The following is a 24,097-nucleotide window of genomic DNA, read 5'->3' as shown; positions in this document are numbered from 1 at the left end:
AACAAAGATGGGACAAGAGAACGAACGAAAGGTTGAGAGGGGTTTGAGTTGCAGCCGCGTACAGTAGCGGGGTTGGTGGTAAGATGGGGTGAGGGGGAGGGATGGCACCATGGCTCATAGCCTGTAGGTCCGCCCCGTAGGTCTGTGCCAGAGATGTAATAGTTCACGCTCCCCAAAAAACTGAATGTGTCAGGGGAAAAAAAGAGGAGAAAAACCGGAAGGCATCCAACAACATCACATCAAACTCAATACTTTTATTCTTGCCTATCCCACACATTTGCCCCCAAAATTGCCCCGATATACTTTAATTTGATTGGGGCATGGAAATGGTTCCACTAACAAATAAATACAACCCTCTCCAGCTGCCAATACCCCCCACCCAAACTCCACCACCTCCAACTGCCCAAATAGCCCTCAACCTCTCACCCAGTTTACCCCCACCCCTCCTTAAAAGAAGAGGGGGTAGAGAGTGATGTCCCTCCCTTCTCCACTCTCTCCCAGGCCAATCTTGCCCCACTTCCTTATCCTCTGAGAAGATGAATGAAACAAATGCCACACTTCCTCAAAACATTTTTTAATCCTCATGATGCTTTGAGTTATGCAAACTAAAAAAAACATTTACTTGCCACTTTGCACCTGTTGGACCAGCAATGCAAATGAGGATCGACATGGATCCTTTTAGGTATATAACATGGGAATGAATGGTCCTTTGAGATGTGGCACATGGAAAAAAATGATGCTTCATTGTAAGAAGAATATCCCCTGCTGTAGCCCATTTTCTCTCCCTTTATCTGCCCGAATAGTGCTATCGCCCCTTCCTCCCTTGCTTCCATTCATAATGGCTATTGTCAGGGCTAGACAGGCACTATTGTGCTCAAAGCACTTACTCCCTATCAGAGCCCAGAGAAAGCAGAATAACAGAGACTTTTGAAACTACATTTTCTACAGCAGTCACCAACAAAATGTCTACCTTTAGAAACTGTAATAGACACTATTGCCAATGAACATCTTGGCCATTGTTGAATTTCCTGTAGGTATGCTATCATTTCACAACGCTACAAATGATTATATAACCCCAATAATGCAACAACATAACACACATGTAATCGAATGCTTGTACAGGTACATCAGTGATGCTACTAGCCCTGCATCCTGCGTCCCTGACACATATTTCTTTGAAAGGACGCATTAAACTAAGCATCACTGCATCCCAGGGATGCATACAATTCTATCCTTCCTGCTATCAGTCATTTCACTGCACCAGCTGAGCTGCATGTGATGGAGTCTCCACAGCTGTGCATTCTGGCATTATTGATGAGATGATTGAGAACATAATATTGTAAATCCATGCTTCTGTCCTTTATTAACTACATACAAGTAGCTATTTACCACTATTTGTTTAAATCAAAGTCCTTGTGATGTTTTTGCTGTTGATACATAATGCGTGTGTCGTTGCGGGACCCATAAAATAATTCTGGGACCCATTTGAATGACCACCTGTGGGTCCAGGGACCAATTACATTGAAAACCTAGCAACATCACTGGTACAGTATGTTATTAAATAAAACCTGTGGCTAAAGTGTATATTTATCCCAGCACACAAGCCACCTCTAAAGTGTAACATAGATTCCCCTCTGAATACTTGGTGAAGCTCATATTAAAAGGTGCTATAAAACGGCATCCTGCTGTTTCCAGGGAAATGGCAAATACTTCCCAGTGGCAGTTTACATGTCTGTGCACTTCACCCCTGCTGACAAGTAGAGACAGAGCTGAGAACCTAGCAAAAAGTCTGTATGGCACAAACAATGACTAAACACCACAGCTTACCATGTCAATCAATTAGGTTTTGATAAGAACCTGTATGGCAGTATGGCTGTGATGATGATTAAAACAGAAGTATATTTTTCACCATTCCAGACAGAAATCAAAAAGATACAAGCATAACAATTGCTTTCAGTTTCAATCAGGATCTGTGTGGGATATAATAAGAATTAACTGGTCTTTTTTTTTCAGCCCTCCACACATCTACATACCTAGTACACAAACCTGACGCCCAGGATGACTAGTAATTAGGTTTGTCTCCTGCTTGAGCCAAGGTCACGTAGTACTTATTCCACTTTTAACAATCAAAAGTAAAAGCTCCCAATGCAGAAATCTATGAATCACTTAACAGTGCAAACACAGAACAGTAGCTTTAGGGAATCTCTGGTAAAAGCAAAATTAGTGGAAATGCTATCCCTGACAAAAGGAACTACAGGAGGTAGTGAGGTGAAGAGGGGTTGGTTTATGGGGAGAGACAATGTGACATTGTTTAGTACCCAACTACCCACACCAACAGACCCTGAGAAATGAACTCTGGTCTGAGAAGAGATGGGGAGAGCACAGGGGGACACGTGAGGCTGGGGAGGGAATGGGCAAGGGGATAGGACTGAAATGCACTGGTGTTTTTCCGGCTGTGATTCCCAAATGAAGCATGAAGAGCACAGACATACTCGGTCACAATAAGGGTTTTTGGTACAAAGAGCAGAGATGGGGGAATGAGAACATGTCACTCCTGGGCTGGCCCTGCAAGAGTAGCCCAATAGCTCAATTAAAAGACAGTCTTTCATGGTCATAATATTTGTATTGGTCATAACATATTATAATGTAGGCTATATGTGTATGTCTATGAAATGCACTTAAAATGTAAGTTTTTTTTTAAAGACATTGCATTTCTGAATTTCGTACAACTTTGGTAGAGTCTAGACAGCAACAGTCATTCTAAACATTTTCAGGCCGCGACACACACACACACACACACACACACACACACACACGCCCTGACAAGCACTTGGAATTGTAGGAGTTGACACATTCAATTTGACTCGGTTCCACAGAAAAATATTCAGAACATAGATATATACAAGCTCGCAACGCCAATTTGGCCAATGTTTCACCACTCACCAGTTTTTATAATATAGTTTGTTGATTACTTTCGATGCAGTAATGGTCTCTTTTCTTTTCTCTTTCTTTTTTTTAGGTATTAAAAGGGTCTTAAAAGTCCTTAAATTGTCACTTTTACTGTTCTCTGGGGACCCCCAAAACTTGCCAAAAGGCATGTGGGAACCCCGCTGGGGACCCCGACCTACAGGTTGAGAATCACTGTTTTAGAGAACCTTGAAAACCATTTTAAGGGGGGGAAAGGAAGAAAGGGGCACTTGAATGGTGGAGTGTTTTTGTGCACTGGCCTGGGGCAGATAGACCGACTCTGTCTGGATGGCTGAGTACACACAGCCTTCAGATGTCTGCTGTTTGCCCTACTGTAGCTGCAGCTATATTCTTGTCAAATGCTCTTTTGGGAGGAATGCCAATTCAGGCGTGCATTCCATCCACACGTGGACACATTTAATCAGTTCCGAGTTGAGGAAAGGGAAAGATACATAACAGATATAGCCTGTCCTACTGTATCTCAGGCAAAATACATTATCAAGGCAACAAGATGGGTATAGAATGCACAGTCCTCCGATCTGCAGCAGGAATTCTCAAGGAATCCTGCAGAACCAACAAGTATCCTCCTAGCCAACCGCCACGAGTTCCAACTAGTAGGCTAATTATCTTGGTTCAGGAGGAAAAAAAAAAAAAAACAATCACAGAGGAGCTATATGCTCAACTTTTAAACAAACAATGCCCCCATATCTGCCTCGAGTCTGGTGGCACTTGGATGATCTTGAGACAGATCTCTTCTTTGTTTTCATCACTATTAAACTTTACTTATATTTGGCATAGCAGTGTTGGGCTTTGTTGCTGTCAGTCACTGTGGGGTTTCCTCCGAGTGCTGAATTAGTTCATTATAATGAAAACCAGGTGTGTAAAGTAACTAAGTAGTTCTAGTACAATTACTGGAGCATTTCCAAATGTCTATACTTTTACTTCTACTTCACTACTATAGGACTACTTCTCGGATCCAACTATTGTACTTTTACTCCACAACAATTATTTTTGTTGCCAATACTTTCGTACTTTTACTGAAGTAGCCTAAATTTTGAATTCCGGACTATTACTTGTAAAAGAGTATTTCTATAGTATCCAGTATCCAGTATTCGATACTTTTACTTGTCAATACCTTTTCCACCACTGGTTTGATTCGACTTCAGGATGTAGGCTAATGCAAAGAATGTCTCAACGAACGGGAGACACTGCAGAGCAGTGCAGAGACTGCAGACACAAACAGCCTGGCTGCGATAAACGGTGATGTAGTAGTAGGCTGAGAGTTTAAAAGTTAAAGTCTCGAAGACATGTGATAGGCTATATTGATAATTGATCTAATCCTAGATACAATTTAAAGAATTGAATAAAGTAACAACAGGACATGCAAAAGACAATCGGTGCTTACCTGAATGAAATTTAGGTCACCCGTGTTTCTTTAGATTTTGCGCTCCCAATACTTTAGTTTCCACAGCAGATCCACCCGTTACCACGTGCCCACAGTGTCGCTCACTGCAAAGCTGGACCTGGACACTTTCCCTGACGTCACCTTCTAACTATTGGAAATGGATTTAAAGCTTTCAGTTACGTGACTTGCGTACAGATACAGAAGAATGTTTTGTGAAACAAAACTCCTTTCAGAGTGGTGTACTCAAATATTTTACTTGTCATATTTTGCTATAACAAACATATTATGTGCCCTAATTAATAATATAATGTATAAGCTTTCACTAATAAGGACAAGACTAAATATTATTTTTAATGCAATTAGTCAGTCAGTGTTGCAATTGCTTGTGATGGGGGAAATTGCAACACAAGGTTTTGCAATTGCAACCCACAAGGTTTTTTGTTAAAAGTGTAACAAAAGACATCTGGTTGTGTTTCACTTAAAAAGGATTTCATAATGAGGTGTGCATTTCATAAGGTTTAAAGTGTTTAAAAAGAGTTAAAAAGGTCTGAGTTAAAAACTGGTATTTTGATTTCATGGTAATAATTTAAGGGAATACAAGTTGATTAAAAGTTTAAAACCGCTAGGTACTTTTAAGATAAAAGAACTTAGGGGCCCTGCCCATAAGTCATAAGGGATTAAAGGGGCTACAAAAGGTTAAACTATGAAAACCTGACAACTCGTATCCTACTGTCAGTGAGTGAGTCACTCACTCGCTTTTATAGTAGGGACTTTAAGCAAGGACGGCTACGTCTGCTACACTACAGTAACTGGAAATGGATCATTGCTCAATAGATAAACCTGCTTGCCATCGCAGCTCTTCCTACTATGGCAGAAACCTTTCCACGTATAGCTGCTGCCGACACACGTCACCATGGGATCCAAAGAGTTCAGTAAAAGGGGTGGGAACCCATCGCCGACAGCTGTTTGCTTAGTGATTTTGACTGCTATGGCGATTGTGTTATAGCAGCTGTACTTCCGCCTAGAGGAGCCGTCCTGAAAACCGTGCTTGCTTAAACTCCCTAGCGCCCCAGCTGCGCCCTAACGAGGCATGCAGCTGTGGTCAATTAGTGTGTTGTGTATTAGTCACACACACACAGACGCACAGAGACACACAGGCGACCTGGCGGTCGCAAATCGCAAAGCATTACTTGTGGTAGCCTAAAGGCCAGTCTCTCTCTGAAACCAAACATTTTGCCGGAAAGGTCCGGTTCAACTACAAAACGTCACTCACAACTTCTGTAAAGCATTACCCCGAATTAGAGTTCGGACTTTCTGACGAGTATGGACTCGCCTTATAATCTTTGCTATAGATAGTGTTTTGTTAAGTAGCAGGGGTCTCTCCGTCTCTCCAGCTCTTTAATAAACAGAAAATACATATTCAGGTATAGGAGACTACCCATTTATCAGCTTCCAATTTTGTCTTCTCCTTATTTGTCATCACTCCCAAATGCACTTGTTTATCCAGTGTGTGCGTTCTCTCTCCTGATTGGATAAAATTGGTATCCTGACATGAAAATAGGCCTGTCTCAATTAACTGTATAATAAAAAATATTTGAGATAATCGCAATTATTTTTTGCATAATCATCAGAATTGATGCATGTTGATTTTTTGTATTTTTTATTCTTATTCATTTGTTCCAATGTTTAATGCCAAACACACAATTAAACTAGACCAGGTCAACCTGGTTGTGCCAGACCCCCTGTCTGTCATCATCATTTATGACATCATGCCTTTTGTAGGCATGTCATCATCATGTCATCATCATATATACCCTTTATATAGAAAACCCGGACAGACATTTGCTTATGTAGGCCTACCCATTTCATGGGTCTGGCAATAATGAATTGCAATTGTTTGAGTGACAATTAATCGTCAACTTAAAGGGGAGAACCACCCATTTTCAACATTGAACCTTGTCATTAATATACAGTACCTTAGAGGAGTTGTGTGGAAATAAGAAAAAAGTTCCCCCCCTTCTGTGTTGCCTAGAACTGGAGGATTGATTTTGGGGTTTAGTACACCGTGATGACATCATCACAGTGTACTTTGCAATACAAACCCCAAAATGTGACAGTCCTACCTGAAAATACATTCTGTTAATCAAGAGCTGGAGGGGGCACCGACAACCTGAACCGATCACTTAGATCAGGGGTCTTCAACGTTTTCAGGCCAGGGACCCCCAAACTGGCCTACAATCAGAATATAAAGCAATTTAACACTTATTTTAACAAAAAAAAATCACATAGCCTACTTTAAATGGCTTCGGAATGTATTTTACTCATTCCCTGTAGACTTCAATTATTCAGTTTTAGCTAGAACATTTTGGCTGATTTCTAAATGAAACGAAAAAGCTTATTTATGTGATGTTGTTTCCACGATTCTTTTTTATTTTTTGAAATGACAGAAACCTACAGGATGTCACAATCATTTAGGCTTAGTTGCTGTTCATCAGAGTCATCAGAATTAAGGCATAGGCCTATATCTCTAAAATTCGAAATAATATTTTAAGATGGAAACATATAATTGACCATGTACTTACTGTATGCCTACACAAATAATCATTGAATGTTTTGTCTTGAATCAGAACCAGGATGACAATAGACAAATCAGAAATCCTTGTCCCAGTTTGTCTCCAGTTCTGGTAAGCCTTCTACATCTTCAGAATAATGACTAGGTTCAGTAGGTTGTGTGCCCCTTTCCATGGAATGGTTGAACTGAAAGACAATATAGGCTACATAACATGAGCATTTAAACCAGGCAGTAAAAAAAAAACAATGTGCTCATGGATAGTAGCAACACATCAAAGCTGATGTGGGCAACTCGATGCTGGAGTCTTACTTTGGGAATGAAAGGTGGGTTCAGAGTGCCTTTGCAAAGTCCTTCCCAGTTGAATCCTTCAAACCACCTAAATGAAACGACAACGTCAAACGGTATTAGGCAAGGTAGGCCTATTTGTTAACACAGGCCTGATGCAATATCTTCCCCCAGCACAATCCTTGATCTTACTTGTGCTTTTGAATGTCCTTGGCCCCATTTCTCTGACTCCCCAGTCTCTCAGAGGGGTTGTTCCTTGAGGGCAAGAGAGAGCAAACATTAAACCACACATGGTTAATGACTGAACAAGAATGATGAATAGTGTTTTTTATAATTCATATGTGGAGAAGGCTGTTGTAGCTCAGGTCATGTCTATGACATCTGCACTGTTTCATTCATGTGTCATCAATTATTCTTGTGTTTTTCCTACCTTTGAGAGGTGGTGTGGAGGGGAATAGCAAGCAACGGGATGGGGGTGAATATGGATGTTTATGTCAGTGTGGCAGCAGCATTTTAAAATTTACAGAATGTTATTTAGCATGTTGTGCGTGCGTGTGTGTGCGTGTGTGTGCGTGCGTGCGTGCGTGCGTGCGTGCGTGTCTGTCTGTCTGTCTGTCTGTCTGTCTGTCTGTCTGTCTGTGTTTACTTGGTGTCTTACTGTAGTTTTTAGGAGACCAGAGGCTCTGGATAACAGTGTCTGTTAAATGACTAAATGGAAAATCGTAGCCTAATTCTACATCTCCAAACTATCCTTCGCCATGCAGAAAAATTGGACCCCCAGTTTGATATGATTTTTAGTTTTTAGCCAATCTACATTGTAAACTCCTCGGTGTTAGATTAACCCTGAGAGGGTACAAATGCACATTCTCAGAGTTTCAGAGCAGTAAGTCCTCAAAGACCCCTGGGGGTCCCCGGACCCCACCTTGAGAACCACTGAATTACATGATACTGAAAACTTGTTCCTCTCCTATCATTTGTCATGGCGTTCAAGCCAGGTTGTGATAAAGTGGTTGGAGCAGTGGTCTTTAAGGGGGGCATGCTGTAAGTAATCCAAGGTGGAGTAAGTCTTTCTGTGGAGGTTTTGACAGCTAAATTGAAGAATGTTTATGTCGTTCAGTGAATTCCTGTATTGCTTTTGCCAGTTTTAACTCGGAGCTATTGATGCTTCAAATGGAACATGACACAAACTTGAACTTGAGAAAAGGACATTTGAAATTGATTAAGAACTGGCTCTAGTAAACAAATATGACACTGAGCAAGATAGAATACGTTTTCTGAGAGATATGTCAAGCTTTATCAGAGAGGGTAGGCTATTCTAAAATTGCAATTTGATTAAAATCACAAAACGCAAGAGTTCTAAGTACTTCCATTGTACATTTAATGCTTTAGCAGTCAGTCACTGATGTACAGTATTTTATTTTATTTTTTTTGTAAATGTTTTACTCAGTGAGTAAAAAACAAACACAAACACAAATTAACAAACAAAAAACGCTGAAATGGCATGGCACCATTGCCTATAACAGAATTTCTTTGTTATATTTCCTGATGGTTCATTAATAACATTTTTAAATCTTATGTCCATCATGGAAATTATACGGAAATAAATAGCAAAAAGTCTGTCATTATTGCAAGCGTAGGTCCCAGTTTGGTATGTGAACTACTGTCACAGCTTGACCGTATCTCTGTCTGTCTGCAACGCCTAATACTGTGGTTCCCCTGACATATCACTGTGACGTCACAGGTGACATCACAGTGATGTCAGATACTCAGAGCAGGGATCTCCATATATGGGCATAAAAGGAATCTCCATATATGGGCATAAAGGGTTTGTATTATGTCAGACGACAGAATCCATATATGGCCAAGACAGATGGCACGACTGCGACCTCACCCTTTAGGGCGAGGTTGCTTTTTGCCCTTAGGTGTCTTACTGGTATACTAATGGAATTCTGGTCCTTATAGGGTTAAATGCCTTTAATGTCTTTAAATGCCATTTTATGCCTTATGTAAAGCACTTTGACTTGCCTTGTGTAGTAAATGCAATACAAATACACTTCATGAAGTTGATAAAGTACAAAATGATGGGAAATGCATCATTCTGTAATGCATGCAACAAATCTATCTTGAAATAGATTTGTTAATTTTTTAATATGGAACAAAGACAAGCTTTTACATTTTGATGAGGTTGTAAATACTGTACTACATATTATTTTATTTTTTACAAGATAGATTGAGTAATCAATTATTCAATGAATTCAGAATTAACTGAACGTGTTTTTTGTGTAAGCCATACCTGCACAACTTCTTGATGAGGCTGGAGGCACTTTTACTGATGGCCTTAGGGAAGTTGACCTGGTCAATGCCACGAATGGTGGCAGCAAATGTCCTCATTGGATCAGAGCCACTAAATGGAAGGCTATAGAGTGGAGGAAAGTGAGATGCATCATCAGTTCTCATAAAGAGAGGGAGAAAAACACTTTAAATTCGTATTAATACTGTAATTAAAAACAAATCTCAAATCATACCTTCCAGTCAGCAGTTCAAACATGAAAATGCCTAGTGACCAGAGATCTGTTGATATGCTATGGCCCTTGTTCAGGATGACCTCAGGGGCCATATAGCCTGGTGTACCACAGAACGTCCAAGTTTTCTTACCCACACTGATTTTCTTTGAGCATCCAGGTCCCATCTATAAAAGGAGGAGGCAGGAGGCAGTAGAGTTTCAATTAAAAAGAAATCGGTATATAGATTCCCATTACACACCTAATAATGCAGAGAATTCCCAATGACATAATACATTTGAAGATTCATTATCTTTACTAATTTAGCGTATCCATCTTGGTCCATAAGTACATTCTCAGGCTTCAGGTCTCTATAAATAATGCCACAATGGTGAAGGAAGATCAGCGCCTCAACAACACAAGCAGTGTAGAACCTAGTGCTGCAGTCATCAAAGGATCCTCTGAGAAAAGACAGAGGTAGGGCAGTGTACAATCAACAGTCATAAGTTAAACTCAAATTTGTACCATCCCAAAGCTTAAACCAGAGCATGCTTGTGGAACAAATACTATTTTATTTCCATGGAGATAGGACATAGGAGTGAAGCATTTTTCAAATATATATATCTATTAATGCAACAATGACTACCTTTCTTTTAGCAAACTCCAAAGATCCCCACCAACACAGGCTTCTGTTAACATGTACAGGTGCTTGGCATCTCTAAAGGTTCGGTGCAGCCTGAGGTCAATTAAAGATGAAACGTTAAATTAATAATTACTTTGTTTTGTATATTCTTTGGTATGGCATCTCCCATGCAAAAAAAATGCTTTTTGTTTTGCATGGGAGAGCTGAAATTGCTTTACAATATTGAGAGCAGTGAACAATATTAAAAACAATGTTATTAGAAATGATTAACAATATAAAATAAAGAAGCAGAGGAAGATTCTTCTTGTTTGGTGCACACCTGACTATGAATGGACAGTATGCCTCCATAAGGATGTCTCTCGCTCTCAGGATGTGGTCTTGTTGACGATTGTTAACAATGAGTCTCTTGCTAAGCACCCTCATAGCAAAAGAACGCTTGACATTGCTCTTCAGTTGCACCTGGAGGACATAGAAATCGATAGATTGCATTATAGAAACATAGAATCCTGGGTGCACCACTGGGAATAAAGGTGGTCTGTAAATGACCCTCTTCAAGGGCAGAACTTACAAGGTCTATGTGACCAAACTCATCTTCTCCAAGATTAGAAATAATCTGGAAATCACTCAGGGTCGTGTTTGACAGGAGAGTAGCATTCTCATTGGACCTGCTAATAGATAAAGTGAAGCCTGATTTATTCTGTGGTAACAAACATATTTTCATAGAAGTTTTGTACCAAGACACAAATAATTTCTGCAAATGCTATATACTTATTGCTGTGTTGTTGCATATCGTTGTTCCCATCCGCCAAAACACCAATGATGTTTTTGAAAGCCCTGCAAAATGTTAACATACCTTCACTTCAGAATATCCTTCAGGTCTTTGATTATGCTAATAAATTCACAATAACAATTAAAATGTAACAAACATAAATAGATTATTTTCTGTGCAGGCAGTTTTTCCACTCATAAGCATCGACTTACTCTCTGTCTATGACCAAGCAGGTGACATCGCCAGCAGCAATCACATTCGCAGTCCGCACGTCATGTCTGCACACAGAGAGAAGAGACAGAGAAAATGATAAGCTTGCAAATCTGGCAACATAACATGCTATTATAGGTTACTCATATCTCCCTTTGTTTTAAATGGATTAAAACTATTTGCGGAAAAATTATATAATCTTTCCAGACCCCTTTTGAATTGACATGTGCCCACTGTTATTTAAATTGTGGAAAATTATGAATATCATGAATAGACTTCATATGAATTTGCAATCAGTACAAAATAAGCAAATCTTTGTGCTGTATATTGTTTGGGTTATGCTCAGAGGTCGGTGCTTTTCAGTTCCAATGAACAATTCTTGACCTTTTCTACCCAAATCTCTTTCAAATAAAATATTTCATCCTTACCCCCACAAAGCTTTTTCTCCAAACCACTGGCCCTCTGAAAGCCTACAAAGGATGACAGGCTCTTCAAAGCCCTGCTTCTTCTCTGTCACTTTCGCCTAAGGAAGAGCATTAATGAGTGCTGTTTTCAATTGCACTGAAATCAGTTATCACCAGTCAGATGATGAATTCATATTTTGTTCTCCACTTTCTAAAGCAGGGGTCTTCAACAACAGGGGGTCCGGGACGCCTAGGCGGTCCTCAGAGTTACTACAGAGGGGCCGCCAAATCCTTGTGTGATAAGATCATTATTTTTAAATGAAAAACTTGAACCCTCGCATCCCTATTCTGAGGAGAACTTTAGCCAAAAAATAGCAGATCTACAAGCTCTCAACGCCTCGCGCTGCTAGGTGTTGAGAGCTTGTAGATCGGCTATTTTCGGCAAATAGGTTTGGTGTAGAGGTAAAAAAGAACAGACCAAGTACAGAGTGAAAGGTCAAGTTTACTAAGTATCAACAATTTAATTCAGGAAAAAAAAGAATCCAACATAGACAGATGACAGTGCTGCCAAATAAGTCTATGAATCGATCTATGAAATCGATGAAAATCTCCATCACACATTTATACAATATGTAGAGGGGGTCCCTGCTCCATCTCTCTCTCAGCTAAGGGGTCCTTGACCTGAAAACGTTGAAGACTCCTGTTCTAAAGCCTTTTTCTGAAAGCTCCATTCAATCTGCGCTTCAGGCATATGAAAACCTACCTGACCTTCACAGATGACGTAAAAGGTGTCCCCGGTGGCCCCTTGACGAATTATGTAATCACCTTCAGTATAGTGAGTCTGTGAAACAGATGGATGATATTGATGTTTGTTTTTTGGATACATCCATTAGGGGATGATGCCAGATAACCCCATTCTGGTTTATTTTCCTCTCCTGCACAAGTGTCTTGTACTTCATATCATTTAAGTAAAAAACCTGATGTAACACCCATGCATGACATAATTCAACATTGAATTCAGTATCAAATCACCCAAAACATGTTATACATCTAAGAATGTATTCTATGTAATGTGATGCTATTTGGTGAATGTGACCTGGTTACAGGATGTTGTAACTTAACCACAAACACCCTTGTTACTACAGTAACCAGGCATGCAATAGAGAATTTGTACCTCCTCCATAACATCAGCCATGCTCATGATGACATCGTCCGGCAATGTCTGCAGGAAGGGAACGCTGTGATACAAGGAAGACAGCACTTTTTTTTTTAAAGTGTTTTCTTCCAGAAACTGTTTACTTTCTTTATTTTTCTTTACTTTTCAACAGAACTCAGATGGATGAGCATGTTCAACCCGCTGTAAAACATACTGTATCACTGAAATGCTCACATTTTGGTTAATGGAAATGTACCCACACAACAGAGGGTTCAACAATCTGGAGATAGCGGTAAGCTGACTGACCAACAATGTGATACCTCAATTGTTTGTGGTGTCTATGCTCGAATACAAAGCAGCTTGTCAAATTGAATGCATTGCTCCAGTCAGTACACACCTGCTAAGGAGCTTCATGGAATGAGATAGGCTGCTGAGACACGTCTGCATAAGTACAGTCTGGAAGGTACTGCGTTCGATAACCCACAGTTTACAGTCTGTTAGTGCTGCAGAGAAAAATAGCAGAAGCAGAGGAAATTAAATCTTGCACAAAAGCTGCACAAGTATCATGACATTCAAGCTCAGACAGAAATCCTTGCGGGCATTCAACATGATGAATGTATTTTGTGGGGGCGTAGAGTACAGTGGTTCCAATGTGAAACACAACAAAAAAAATCATTTCCATAGTGATAATTTCACTGGATGATAGGGGACTATGTATATGTTAAATTGAAAGATGGGTATGGATGTTAAGACTGCATTAGGAATGCTCACCAAGTCATCATATAGAATAACAAACTCAATATATATCTTATGCTAGAGCTAATCTGCCTTTTAAATTAAATGTATTCTGATTTCCCAATCTATGACATCCATATTTCTCAGAGTCATACTTACCTAGATTAATTGTAAATAAAATAGACTGTTCCCTGGTCTAGTTAGATCTGACAACTAGAGCAGTGACATCACAATATTTCTATTATGAATGGAACATACGTGTCAATGTTTTATTTGTTTTGAAATGCTTATTATCTGTCGTTCAGTCAATATGGACAGAATGATAGAATTCACAACAGATGCCTTTCATTTTCATTTGAACGTGGTGCCAAATCGTGTTAATAACTGAGATGCTGATCTTTAAAGGAAATTCAGACATTCTCCTGTCTGACCAAGAGCATCCATAAACCTAAAGTACAAGGTAGCCCTGTTTTCTCCTGAACCTTTATTGCTGTCTCTCTGATTCAGACCATGGGAGAAATAACCTTATTGATGCTCTCTGATGGTAACAATGAAAGGAAAGTCATTTCAGGTCACGAAGGAGATAAAGCAACAGCACCCCTGCACAAAACCAGGGAAAGGGAAGTGACTGTGACTGAGAGAGACGGAGACAGAAAAGGAAAGAAAGCAAAAAGGGGCCATTGATGTGACTTGAAAACTCCAGGAGAGCTGCGTGTGTTTTTCTCTCTCTCTCTGTGATTATATATATATATATATATATATATATATATATATATATATATTACACACACACACACACACACACACACACACACACACACACACACACACACACACACACACGTGCAGGAACAGATTTTCCAATCTGTACTGATCCGGTCCATTTCCACAGCCTATTTATTTGTGAAATCGGGTCAGATGTGAGTAGCAGTGGCTTGGAGACAGAGCCTTCCCAGAGGAATCTGAGATCAGATGCTGGAGGGAGACAACAGCACATTTCTATCTTCTAAGCCTATAAGGAACTATGCTCTTGACATTTGTTTGATAGCTCATAACCATGAGTGAAGACTTTCTTATAGCTAAAGAAGCTAAGACTGACAGAGAGCCAGGTTCTAGACTAAGGAAGAATAAGTTATGTATTCTCTGCATCTCAGTGAGACTCGTTTGAATCTGTGATGTCTAAGATCTGAAAAGGTATTTTTATTAAATTCAGCTGAAGTCTTCAATATGAGACTGCAGTTCACTCCCATGATATTCTCATGAACAAGAATTATTTATATGAATGCCAACTCAATCTGACCACATCCGAATAAACAACATATTACAAGGTGACAAATCTACGTATTTCCCCTGAATCAGCATGCAACCTGCCAGGCAATAATAACCTTCAGTTTTCAAGATACCTGATACATTGTACAGATAGGTACAGTTATACAGGAGTGCCAGCTCTCCAAAAATGTTTCCCGGTTCAATTGCGAGTGGCTTCTGGCCATCTTTCGTCATTTCCAACTTCCCATCTGCAAAGAACACAAATAATCAATAATAATAAGCGTTAAAAACAAAGCAAAACATGTACATTCAACCAGATCATGCATGTGCATAGCAGTAGTACTCATGCATAAGAAGTTGTGCATAATTATCTACTGTACATGATTCTGTCTGGTTCCTTGTGCCTTTGCTTGTGTGACCACACATGTTGAGATACTGTTAAATGATATTAACTTGTGGGAACCTTCGCCCCGCTGTGTTAGCAAGGCAGCAGCTGAAAAGGTGTGAGACCTCACTTCAGATCAGCTCCTGTTAGACGAGGCCATATCTCACACACAGCCGCAGGCGATGATTGCTACCCTCACAGATCATGAATTGTCCTGTGTGTGTGTGTGTGCGTGCGTGCGTGTGTGTGTGTGTGTGTGTGTGTGTGTGTGTGTGCGTGTGCGTGCGTGCGTGCGTGCGTGCGTGCGTGCGTGCGTGTGTGTGTGTGCGGGTGTGTGTTTGTTTGTTAGTTTGTCTATAACTAATCTTATCTTTCATTCTACTAGGCTGATCAGTGTCATATTTATTGTGCACAAGACACAGCCTAGGACCTCAATTGTTGAATAGTGTTCATATCTCACCAACGACAACTAGCTACCGGGATATGTCTTTATTTAATACTGATAATTGCAGAGCCTGTGACCTGTGTCTCACACATGCAGACACAGGTCTGAGGTCTCTTTCATGAGGCTATGCTGGCAAACTGTTGTACAGTTTTCTCTCAAAGCCATCATGGGGCAGCAAGATTAACCATTACATTTCAAAGGCAAAGCACACCCTTTGATTGACTGGTAGTGAGTAGCAATTAACAATTACAATTTGCACATTACAAAGGTTTTTATTTTTATATGTGAGCGAAAGATGGTAAGAGTTCTAGTTTCTAGAGTTCTAGTTTGGTGAATGCAGCTGTCTCCTATATACAGTAGCCTACCACGCAATGGCCATATATGCCTCTCCTCTAACCTCAGAGTCAGACGTCTTTAAATTCAGATGACTAGAATAACACACTGAGCAAATCTGTCACATATGCATAGACAATCCCTGAAGGCTAGTAACCACTGACCAAAAGATTTGATAATTGTTATTCAGCCCAGTGTCCTTGTTCACTGCAACGTTTTAGATGAGCATGTGTCTGAAAAATGTCAATGGAGACTACGCTATCATAGCTGTTGGCAGCAAATGAAATCACATATGCAACATAACAAAATTACCACTGTGCTGTTCCAATGTCAAACCGTCTGCTGTTCTGTGAACTGTCTGATGAATTAATCTCATGCTTTAGTGAAATGTCTATATAGTCAACAGTGGGAAATGATTTATTTACCATCTAAGACATATGCCTGAGCTCCAATGGATCCTTCTTGAATAACACAACAACCTTGGCTGACAGTGGTGGAATGAATACAGTCCAGCAGAGCTCTGGTTTGCCCACCGTCAAGGTTCTTCAAGAAGACACTCTTTAAAAATGATGCCTGAATCAGCTTCTGTGCCCTGGGAGTGGAAAGGTATGATCATTGCTTTAATTTTTGAGCATTATTACATATAATTATTATTACAAATAATCCAAGGTTGTGAGTGAGTGAGCTTTGTAGAATTCTCGACTGATTTTGGGTTAGCCATTGAGAACTTTTGAATGCATTTATCAGGCAGAGCAGGTGAAAGGATGGACTATGCTTTTCTTACTCTGGACTTTTGTCACAGCTTGAGTGTGAAATGACTTCGAGGATCTTATGGTCCACAGTAAAGGGTTCTGAAATGATGGTCTTCCTTTTCTCTCTCTCTTCCCCCTGGACAGAGCACCCTATCAAGAATAAAAAGATGTAGGCCTATATAGTTTAAAAATGTAATACATGTTTATGGAACTTAACTCATTGCTATATGTCTATTAAAATCATACAGGACAACTACAGTATCTAACATTTGCCTGTATGGATCCAGACATCTGGTCCATAGATTTGGGCTATAGATTAAAAATAGCCAAAATACCTGTGGTGGGTCCTGGGAGTGAAATGGTGGCCCTGTGACGGTCCAGTTCTCCCTGAAGTCTTCGAATGAGCTCATCCTTAGCATCCAACTCCAGCTCTAATTCGTCTATGAGAGCGTCCCGCTGTCGAAGCTCCTCGACCTTCAACTGCAGAGCAAACTGGAGGTCTCGAAGTGTGCCCATTACATCTAGGCCGGGTGACACACATATATGAGCGAGCACGTGCACACAACAACATTGAAACCCACTGAAATCTACCAGACAACCAAAGTAGGACTAATAGACTATAGGTCTATTATTTCACAGACAAAAACATTTAATTTGCATATAGCACGATGGGTGTCGCTTATTCCTATGTTAGGCCAGCGGTTCTGGGGTCCAGGAAGCCCCATGCAGGCAGGGTCCTTGAGGGACCTCCAGGGGGTCCCCAGCTAAATGATAGTTAGGAACCAAATGAACCCTTACGTCTGTAACTCAGAAATTAAAAAAATAAAAATAATAAACGGTTGAAAATCACTGCTAGATTCATAAAGATCTTCTCTTGGGGGTCCTTAGTCTATCTTTGTTTTCAAATGGGGCTAATAGCTTAAGTGTCAATTTGGGGGTCCATGACATCAAAACGTTTGAGATCTTTTTTTTTTTTTTTTTTGCAAACAATGTCATGTGAAGAAATATAAATCAAGCTTTAAGCGAAAACTTTAAATCGTTGGATTGCAACTGAAAGCGGTCCAGACCAGTCATAGACAAGCTATACTTTATGAAATGGTCCAGCAAAGCAACACACTCTCGATATCTGAATCTGTTACTATAGGCTATCATCACACCAGTTGCTTTGTATGTTGACTAAAAATCTGATATTGTAGTATTGTGCAAACATGCCCTCTACTACTCTCACGCACTTATCTGCGCCTACACACGCAGCCTACATTGCCTAGCGGATATAATTTCGTAACAAATTACGTAATGTTATAATAATAATTATTAGACGATTATTATTAGACTAGGCCTATATTATTGTTGTTGTTATTATTATTAGGCTATAATATTACTAATATTTTAACAGCAATATTCGGTTTTGTATGCACATGAAAAAAAAAACGCGTGAAATGTTGTGGAAAAAGATCACTTACCGCACAAAGCGAGAGATACTGTAGCGTGGACACTTTACGGGATGTCACTTATTGTCTCCCTGAGAGGTGCTGAAGGACAGCTCCCGGTGCTGAGCTGCTCTCCAGTCGACAGACAGACAGCCTGTTGGTTGGCCAGGTGTAGAACTGACCTCCTTCTCTTCTCTATGCTGGGCTGGACTGGGCAAGCCATGAATCACATGACCAAGATAACAGAGACAACCAGTGGTGTAAAAAGTGCTCACATTCAAGTAAAAGTATTGTAACATTACTCTGTTACAAGTAAAGGTCCAGTATTTTAAAATGTACTTGAGTAAAAGTACAAAAGTATTGGTATCGAAATGTAGGCAAGTACCGAAAGTAGAAACTATAGGCCTAGGCTTCGAGCATTGTGAACTTGTAGGTCTGCTATTTCTTCTTATTAAATTTTTTTTTTTTTGAAACAGGTTCTCTCAATTCCTGTGAAGTAACAGTTTTGGATATAATAAGGTTTTTCCACCAGGCAGCAACGAGAATGTAGGCCTATATATGGGCATGGCAGGCGGCAGCTATCCGCTTCAGAAAAAGGAAAACATAGGTCTAGTAGAAAGAAATATACAGGCTTATTGACCTAAATTAAGCAAAGATATTGTATCTGGAATGGAAAATTTAACTTTAAAATGTTTATGTACTAAGCCATTTTATTTCTTATCCCTAATATTTGCAGTGATGTAAAGTAACATTAAAGGAGTAGTTCACCCCCAAAATGACTTTTTTTCTATTGATTAGTCACGCCATGGAGACTTGAGTTCAATAATATTTTTAGTTTTTTGTCACATTACTAAGACAAAAATTTGATTCGAGTAAATTTACCCCCATTGATTCCGGATAACGAATGGGGGTACATTTTTTTGTTATCACATTTTTGTCTTAGGAATGTGACAAAAAACTAAAAATATTATTGAACTCAAGTCTCCATGGCGTGACTAATCAATAGAAAGAAAGTAATTGGGGGTGAACTACTCCTTTAAGTACTGTACTTAAAGGGATATTCCACTTTTAACAGGGAGCAGTGGTAGGGCCTCTCTCAACATACAAACCCATTGTAACTTCAAACTTCATTTTAACCATGATAGATTCATTAAAAACACCCATTATTTTTTCTGGTGACTCAATTTACCTTCCTAATACGTGAGCAGGCCGTGTTATCGAAAGTTATCGAAAGAACATGTCCTGCTCACACATTTGGAGGGTAGTATGAGTCACCAGAAAGAATAATGGGTGTTTTTAATGAATCTATCATGGTTAAAATGAAGTTACAATGGGTGTGTGTGGGGAGAGGCCCTGGGCCTGGAGGGCCTGGTAACATTTACATCAAATATATAAATATTCAATCAAGCTAATTAAAAACTGTTCAGGGTGTTCATAAAAGCCCGATTAGATGATAAAACTACCAAAAGTTTTTTGAAAGTGAAATATCCCTTTAAGTAGGTACAGTTTTGAGGTATTTGTACTTGAGTATTTCCAATTTCCATTTTCTTTTACCTTTGATACCAATACTTTTGTACTTTTACTCCAGTGCAGTTTGAATTCTGGACCCTTACTTGTAACGGAGTATTTCTACATTGCAGTGATACTTTTACTTAATTAAAACATTGAATTACTTTTCCCACCACTGCTTATTTGGTTATTTTTAGATAAACCCCTTTTCTTTTTTTTAATGCCATGTCGCCCTCCTGCCTGTGGGTGACGCTGTTGGCAACGCGGGCTGCCTGCTTCCTTCCTGATGCCTTAGAAGAAGATGACTCGTTGACTGTGGATTTTTTGAGGTTGTTGTTGTGAAGCAGTAAAAACTCTTCTGGCGTGGCTTTCTAACAACATTAACAACGTAACGTGGAGTAGTGTCTCACCCTTAGCGAATCGTCAAAATGATTCTAACAGTAAAACCCCTTCAAGGAAAAGAATGCAATGTACAGGTGAGCTCCGGGAGGAACCTCCTAGCCACTTAGCTTGTTTAGCTTATCGCTAACGTTAGCGTTTTTGTTTGTTCTACAACAAGCCAACTAATAGCTCTGCTGATACAGGCTCGTGTGTTGCTTCCTGGAAGTAAATGAAGGCTACCCTAGCAACTCTGAGAGTGTACAAATGGAACGTGTTCATTTGGTTCCATTTGTGCACTCTTGAGTTACATCCATAGGAGTCCATTTGGTTCCTAACCATCTTATCATTTAGCTGGGGATCCCCAGAAATTCCCCAAATACCCTTGTGGGTCCCTAGACCCTACTTTGAGAACCAGTGCTATCTCTGCCTGTTGTCTGAAGAATTAGTTCGGACAAGTTATGCACTAGAACTCACTTTGGCTTGGGGTAACATTATTCATTACTATTGCATCATTCCCTGTTCATTTGTAACTAGTGCTTGTGTGAAACGATCTTTATTGAACATTTGAACACAAGTCACACACTCTAATCTCTCAAGAACAGACTGAGAGGAAAATTATTTGACTTTTTGACGATGGCTAGCCAGATTGCACACATCTTGACTCTAGTCTGGATAATGGGCCTTTTCCTTACCACCACATTGCCATACCCTCAACAGAAAGCACTGTGCCTAGAAGAAGCTTTAGACAACATTGCACTTATTGTGAAATATATGTATGTAGCGATTGCAATGTGTGTGACACCATCTGCAGCTGCTTCCTTGAAGGTGCTCTCAAACTCGCCTTAGTAGGACTTATGGGCAGTCCCCCTTTAGAAGAGAAGGATAGAGTCCGCAACACTGGTATACTCAGCTCTGTTTTATTGCTTCAACGTTTCGATCTGTTTGGATCTTCTTCAGTCCCCCTTTAGACCACATTTTGTGGTTTATTCCAGTACAGAAGTATTTTCATTCAAGCTCCATTCTTGCACAGCGGACCTGGGTCTCCTGTGCCACCAGCTATTAGAGCCTGCCTGGCAGTACCACCACTTATCAACCAGTCGTGTCAAATCAGACACAGGATCTAAATGTCACAGTAGAAGAGCAGGGAAACCAAATACAACCTTCCCAATGTTATTATTCTGTATTAACATACTCTACAATTCAGATTGTACAAAATAGCTTTGTATTCACAAAAAGGTGACATAGTACAGTTTTAAGATTTAGCAGCAATAGGGCTATCACAGGTTGCTAATCTTTACTAATCTGATCTCAGAATCGCTAAATTATGTAAAGTCTTCATATCACTCACTTGGGCTGTACACATCAACGTAACTCTTAAATAGTGCAGTGTTTAAACTGATTGAGGCATCTGAATACAGTTGCCATCCTGGCATAGTTTGTGATACATGCTGAATAAGCTCTTGACTATTTGTTGGCAAGTTCTATCTTGCAAACTGGAGGACAACTGAACGTCATTTAAAACCAATCATTATGTTCCTGAAAATACTACATCATGGCCAATCGCTACTTACATTTGCCTACGTGATCAGTGGGGTTGCAGTAGTTCTATTTAAATAAATGAATGACCAAATGAATTCCTGCGAGACCATTCTGCTGTCCTTGTACTGCTCTTTCCCCCTTTAGCGTTTAGCCTACTTGAAGCTATATTTGTTCATATTGAGCATATTTGCTTGTCATATTTTAAAACCAGGTTATGTTTTGCAATGGCCTCTGAATAGATTACAATACAGGGTTTTATACTTTTTTATATGTACTTTACAGAAATGTGGAGCTGGCTGCAAGCCAATTTCAGATCTGACGGGACAATAAATGGAAGTACAGGGGATCAAAAGTTCATCAGCACTAATGATGAATACTAACTTTTAACATCCATGGTGTTTGAGTTTGATTAACATTGTATTTGATCTCAAGCATATAGGAAGGAAGCACATGTGAAGAACGTTAGATTACTGGTCAATTGAATAATGATAAACTGAACTGTGATTTTATGATTACACAATGTATTTTTCCTTTCTTTTTCTTTCTTGGATTGCACTCAGTGTTTTTAATCTTTCAGGTAACTGAAGATGAGAAAGTCTCAACAGTCAAGGAACTCGTTTCAGAACGTCTCAACATACCTGCAAATCAGCAGCGGTTGCTTTATAAAGGGAAAGCACTTGCAGGTAGATTTCCTGTGGAAGTGTGGTTTCACACCCATCCGATGAGAACTTTGATCATTTGAGCGATTTTGAACCGGCACCTTTATGTTACAAGTAGTGGTGGGCGATATGGAAAAATACAATATCACAATATTTTTCCAAGCTGCATCACGATTCACAATCATCACGATTCTTTTTCATGTTGGTTTTTATGGTTATTTTTCAAGTTACTTAACAGTACAACCACTAACAGACCATTTAGACCAGTGGTCCTCAAAGTTGGGTCCAGGGACTAAATTGCCCCTTACTATTATGTAACTCTGTCAGTATACAAATGGACCCTTACAGGTCCATTTGGTTTCATTTGTATACTGTCAGAGTTAAGGGGAGACCTTGACATTTTAAAGTTTGAGAACCACAGATGTAGACCAAAATGTAGGTTTAAATGAATTCTGCAATGAATCTCTGTATTAACAATTCAACAGGATTTTTTTTATAAGGCTCCCTTATTGTATCACAATATATATGATATTTCTGAAAAGGCATATCGTGGAGACATTGTATTGTCTCAAAGATATTTATCACCATATCGCCCAGACGCCCTATAGTTACAAGTTTAGTTTTTCTACTTTTCAGATGAACACAGATTGAGTGACTACTCTATCGGACCAGAGGCTAAATTGAACTTGGTGGTCCGTCCAGCAGGGGAGAGGACTGGAGCCACTGGGATGGCAAGCAGCAGTAGCAGCATCCCACAAGGAGGAGTGTGGCAGACTCTCTCTACCATCCTTGCCAAACATTTTAGTCCTGCAGATGCAGCCAAAGTTCAGGAGCAACTCATCAAGGTAATCGATGAACACTGCAAACTTGCTGTGCTTCATTGCAGCGATATATTGAAATTGAGTTTACGTTTCCAAAAATAGACCACCAATTTGTCATCTATATTTCCCAGTAATCTTCCCCCACATTTTCAAAGTAGTGACTGATATCTGCTTACTGTTCCTCAAGGATTATGAACGTTCACTTAGACAACTCAGTCTTGATGATATCGAGCGCCTGGCAGGACGACTACTTCATCCAGACAGTGAAGCCATGGACAGCTCGTACATGGACTGACAGCCTGCAGCAGAGAACGCTGGTCTTAAGATTGTCGGTGGAGGGGGTGTTCAGGCAGGGTTTGAGGATAGAAGGCACAAGAGAAGACCCCATCTTCTTGCGGTGGGCCCAGGTCCAGTGTACGCTTAATGGCTCGTTGTGGATATGCCCGTCTGCTGATTATGTCACAAATGGGGCTTGGATAAGAAAACCTGGCCTCTTTGTTTTTGTTGTTGTTGTTTTTTGTTTTTTTTTCTTTTTTTTGTCCTGCCATTGCTGTTAAATAATGACATTTAGATTTGAGGATCAAATCCAATTTGAATACAAAGGACTCCTGTTTGGCTGTTGGCTTCACTTGATTTCGGGCTGCTCAAACTCCAAGGAGACACTAACTTCTGCTGGAGGATATTTATTAGATATGTTTGTGTTGGATGATGGCTGAGTGTGTTCTGTTAACTCTGTCAGAAGGTAAAGCCTGTTTTTATTCAGTATCTAACTGGTAATCATTGTATGATTTGTAAATACTGTGTTTATATAAACCATTAAAAAAAACAAGAAAAAAAAACAACAGCGATGATTTGTATATTTCAGAAACACTGGACTGTTAAAAAAAACATGTTTAGGAGTTTTATGAGATTTGCTTATAAATGAAA

General features: G+C 39.7%; 2 protein-coding genes across 2 annotated transcripts; one reads left to right on the top strand and one right to left on the bottom strand.

The window, feature by feature from the left end:
• Window positions 1-447: 447 nt before the first annotated feature.
• On the bottom strand, window positions 448-17,347 carry prkg1l (protein kinase cGMP-dependent 1, like; the record flags this gene model as incomplete). Its single annotated transcript, XM_080738542.1, has 15 exons — window positions 448-528; window positions 2,319-2,360; window positions 7,254-7,320; window positions 7,422-7,484; window positions 9,523-9,645; window positions 9,755-9,918; window positions 10,050-10,191; window positions 10,377-10,466; window positions 10,693-10,832; window positions 10,942-11,038; window positions 11,355-11,420; window positions 11,781-11,875; window positions 15,058-15,164; window positions 16,505-16,597; window positions 17,167-17,347. The coding sequence occupies 15 exons, from the start codon at window positions 17,345-17,347 to the stop codon at window positions 448-450; spliced, it is 1,551 nt and encodes a 516-aa protein (XP_080594668.1).
• Window positions 17,348-20,081: 2,734 nt separating this feature from the next.
• ubl4a (ubiquitin like 4A) lies at window positions 20,082-23,896 on the top strand. The gene is made up of 4 exons (XM_080738958.1): window positions 20,082-20,246; window positions 22,268-22,373; window positions 22,986-23,194; window positions 23,358-23,896. The coding sequence occupies exons 1-4, from the start codon at window positions 20,199-20,201 to the stop codon at window positions 23,463-23,465; spliced, it is 471 nt and encodes a 156-aa protein (XP_080595084.1). The 5' UTR covers window positions 20,082-20,198; the 3' UTR covers window positions 23,466-23,896.
• Window positions 23,897-24,097: the final 201 nt, after the last annotated feature.

The sequence above is a fragment of the Nannobrachium achirus genome (assembly GCF_963921795.1).
Source record: "Nannobrachium achirus genome assembly, chromosome: 12".
NCBI classification, from domain to species: Eukaryota; Metazoa; Chordata; class Actinopteri; order Myctophiformes; family Myctophidae; genus Nannobrachium; species Nannobrachium achirus.
The sequence above is the reverse complement of the archived record's forward strand: the minus strand, read 5'-3'. Positions and strand labels throughout refer to the sequence as shown.

What these genes read in the sequence shown, in the direction of transcription:
- ubl4a (XM_080738958.1), top strand. Translation starts at nt 20,199, where the DNA reads ATGATTCTAACAGTAAAACCCCTTCAAGGAAAAGAATGCAATGTACAG. An exon ending in GAAAAGAATGCAATGTACAG is followed by an intron (nt 20,247 to 22,267) that starts GTGAGCTCCGGG and finishes TTAATCTTTCAG; the next exon opens with GTAACTGAAGATGAGAAAGT. An exon ending in TTCAGGAGCAACTCATCAAG is followed by an intron (nt 23,195 to 23,357) that starts GTAATCGATGAA and finishes CTGTTCCTCAAG; the next exon opens with GATTATGAACGTTCACTTAG.